This window comes from Merops nubicus, unplaced genomic scaffold (genome assembly GCF_000691845.1).
Source record: "Merops nubicus isolate BGI_N331 unplaced genomic scaffold, ASM69184v1 scaffold11348, whole genome shotgun sequence".
In the NCBI taxonomy this organism is placed as follows: domain Eukaryota; kingdom Metazoa; phylum Chordata; class Aves; order Coraciiformes; family Meropidae; genus Merops; species Merops nubicus.
The window spans coordinates 1-2,800 of NW_008627768.1; the positions used below are offsets into that span (position 1 = coordinate 1).

At 44.7% G+C, this 2,800-nt stretch overlaps 1 protein-coding gene across 1 annotated transcript; it reads left to right on the plus strand.

The window, feature by feature from the left end:
• Positions 1–650: 650 nt before the first annotated feature.
• LOC103778829 (serine/threonine-protein kinase SIK2-like) lies at positions 651–2,474 on the plus strand (the record flags this gene model as incomplete). Its single annotated transcript, XM_008946445.1, has 2 exons — positions 651–742; positions 1,889–2,474. Coding segments are annotated over 2 exons (678 nt in total), but the record flags the coding sequence as incomplete, so codon positions are not given.
• Between the last annotated feature and the right edge of the window lie 326 nt (positions 2,475–2,800).

Sequence of the window (2,800 nt, forward strand, 5' to 3'; positions counted from 1 at the left end):
AAATGATGCTATATTTTTATCAGACACTCTGTGTAAAAAGTATACTGTCTTACTGCTGGTTTGCTACCCAGTCTGTTACTGTCTAGTGTTGTTAAAGCCAGCTGCAGTAACTCCTAGTGAATACCTGTGATGTGTTTTGCACCTAACTGTGTACAAAGTATACTGTCTTCCTGCTGGTTGGTACTGTCTTCCTGCTGGTTTGCTGCCCAGTCTGTTACTGTCTAGTGTCGTTAAAGCCAGCTGCAGTAACTGCTAGTGAATACCTGTGATGTGTTTTGCATCCCCTAAAGGTGACACAGCAGCAGCTGCAGAGCTGTTGTGACCCCCTGGGGCTGACTGTTCCTCCTCCCTTTAAAAAAATCCAAACTATTTTCATAGAACTTTAGTTTTTAAGAGTGTTTTTTTTTTTTCCCCAGCTTGCAGCTTCTCTTTTACTCAGGAAGAATTCTTTCTCTAGATTTTTCTGGTACCATCTCTCATGCAAAGCTGGTTTTTGTCTAAGAGTTAGAAGCCAATCAGCACTGGTGGCTGTGGTTTTAGATGGTAGCTCTGCTGACAGCTTCCTGAAAATGGAGCTAGGCAGTTAACACTGTCATAAGGGTACACAATCCTCTTTCACTTGCTTTATAACAGCATTGTTTTGCTTGCAGAAACCCACTCTGCTGTCAAAAGCTCAGAATACTTGCCAGCTGTACTGCAAAGAACTGCCCCGGAGTCTGGAACAGCAGTTACAGGAGCACAGGTAAGCAGCTTTCAAACTGTGTAGGTAAGTTCTGTGCTCTTACTGTCAAGAGTAATAAAAGAACCAGAACTGTCTTAGTCCATTTAGAAACTTTGAAAAAGGAAAATTTCACTTGAAAGCCCTTCTTCTAAAATAGGAACAACAGTTCTGCCATGCATTTAAACATTTCTGTGCTACAAACTCTTTATCAGTTGACACTACAAGGGTGCAGGTGAACTGAAAATACCTTCACTTAGTGCTAATGGGCATGTGGGAGCACAGGAGGAACCTACCCTGCTACTTATGTTGTTCTACTTAATTTCACCAATCATCCTCCCAACTCAGTGTTCATAACCTCCATGTTGCACTACTTACCCTAAGTCAGAACATGGATTGTGTGGTTTTGCCTGCTGGGAAACCCTTTAGTCATTGAGGTATTTCCTGTCTCATTCCCATGACCTGATCATTTCACAGTCAATCAACTTTTTCTTGTCATATAAGATCAGTTTAGAAATGAGACCCCTGTGAAAAAGTTGCAGTAAAGAGTTAATAGATTTGAGGTGTCCTCTTCTGACTGTATGTAGAATAGCAGACAAGATTTTATTTGCCAAGTTGAGGGGCTCTAAGCTCTTTCTGAGCTCATCATTTGGTAATCAGCAGACAAGTAAGCAGGATAAATACTGAAGACTATTTACTATCATCCCTGAGTTTTGCAAAAGAAGCACAAAGGAGTTTCAAACCATTTCATAGGGAGCAGGGCAGTTCAGAGGAGAAGAACATGAGAGGGAGATTTGTTCTTTCCCATTAGTACCCAACAATACTCAATTCTTCAACTCCCAGGTTCCACAGAGCAGTAAAGAGCAGGCTTAAAATACAAATGCATTTTATTGCAGACAAAATTAAACAGTGCATGGGGTTAACTTAATTGCACAGACAAAACTCCCTAGGTGATTAAGAAGGTTACCAAAAGGGGGTCTGCTCAGCCTCTGCATTTGCTGAAAGATGAAGATTCTGGTTGGCTGTAAATAAGAAGATTGCCCATTAATTTTCAAGTTCTGTACTTAATTCCCTGCTGGAGCTGTGTGAGTGACTAGCAGGCAGGACTCGTGCCTACTGCCTTAACCCTTCCAAAGGCAAAAGTAATTGCTGTTTGTGTCCTTGATTCAGGCTGCATCAGAAGAGACTCTTCCTCCAGAAGCAGTCCCAGCTGCAGGCCTATTTCAACCAGATGCAGATAGCCGAGAGCTCCTACCCCAGGTCAAGCCAACTGCCCCTTTCATGCCAGGAGGAGCAACAGCAGCAACAGCAGCAGTCGAGCCCCTTCAGCCTGCAGCAGCCTCTGAGCCCCGTGCTGGAGCCTTCCTCAGAACAAATGCAATACGACCCCTTCCTCAGCCAGTACCAGAAGGTGCAGCTGGATTCTCTGCCACCCTCCCAGATCACCAGCTCCTCACGCTTGTCAGCACCAGGCCAGGTGCAGCAGCCACCACAGCCCTTACAGTATTCCTATCAGACTTGTGAACTGCCCGTCCTCACCTCTCCTGAGCCAGACTACCCAGACCAGTGCCAGTATTCCATGGACCCAGCACAACAGAGCAGTGTAGCATTGCCTGACAGCCAGAGCAGCTCGGCCCCCCACCAGTCCCAGTCCAACTATGATGCATTAACCCTCTCAGAATTGCCTGGACTCTTTGATTGTGAAATGATGGAGACTGTAGATCCCCAGCACAGTGGCTATGTCTTGGTGAATTAACACCACGAGGTGTCTAACCTGAGAATGGAAGGTGGGACAAATGGGAGAAGCATGTGAATTTTTGGTTTTTGTTCCTACCCCAAAGTTCATGGTAATATTTCAACCCTTGAATTAACAGGGGGAACTAAAAACCCACCTGACTGGATAAAAGGCAGGAGGTGGTGAGAAGCATTTGGCCACTAGGTCCTCTTGCTGGTGGCAGGGGCTAGAGAACAGATAGTGCAGTTTCATCCCACAAAGAACTAGCTTGCATATAAAGAGGCCAAAAAAAAAAGTGAATTTTAGAGAAAGGAAATAGCCCCTTCTAAATGAAGTTGGGGATTTGG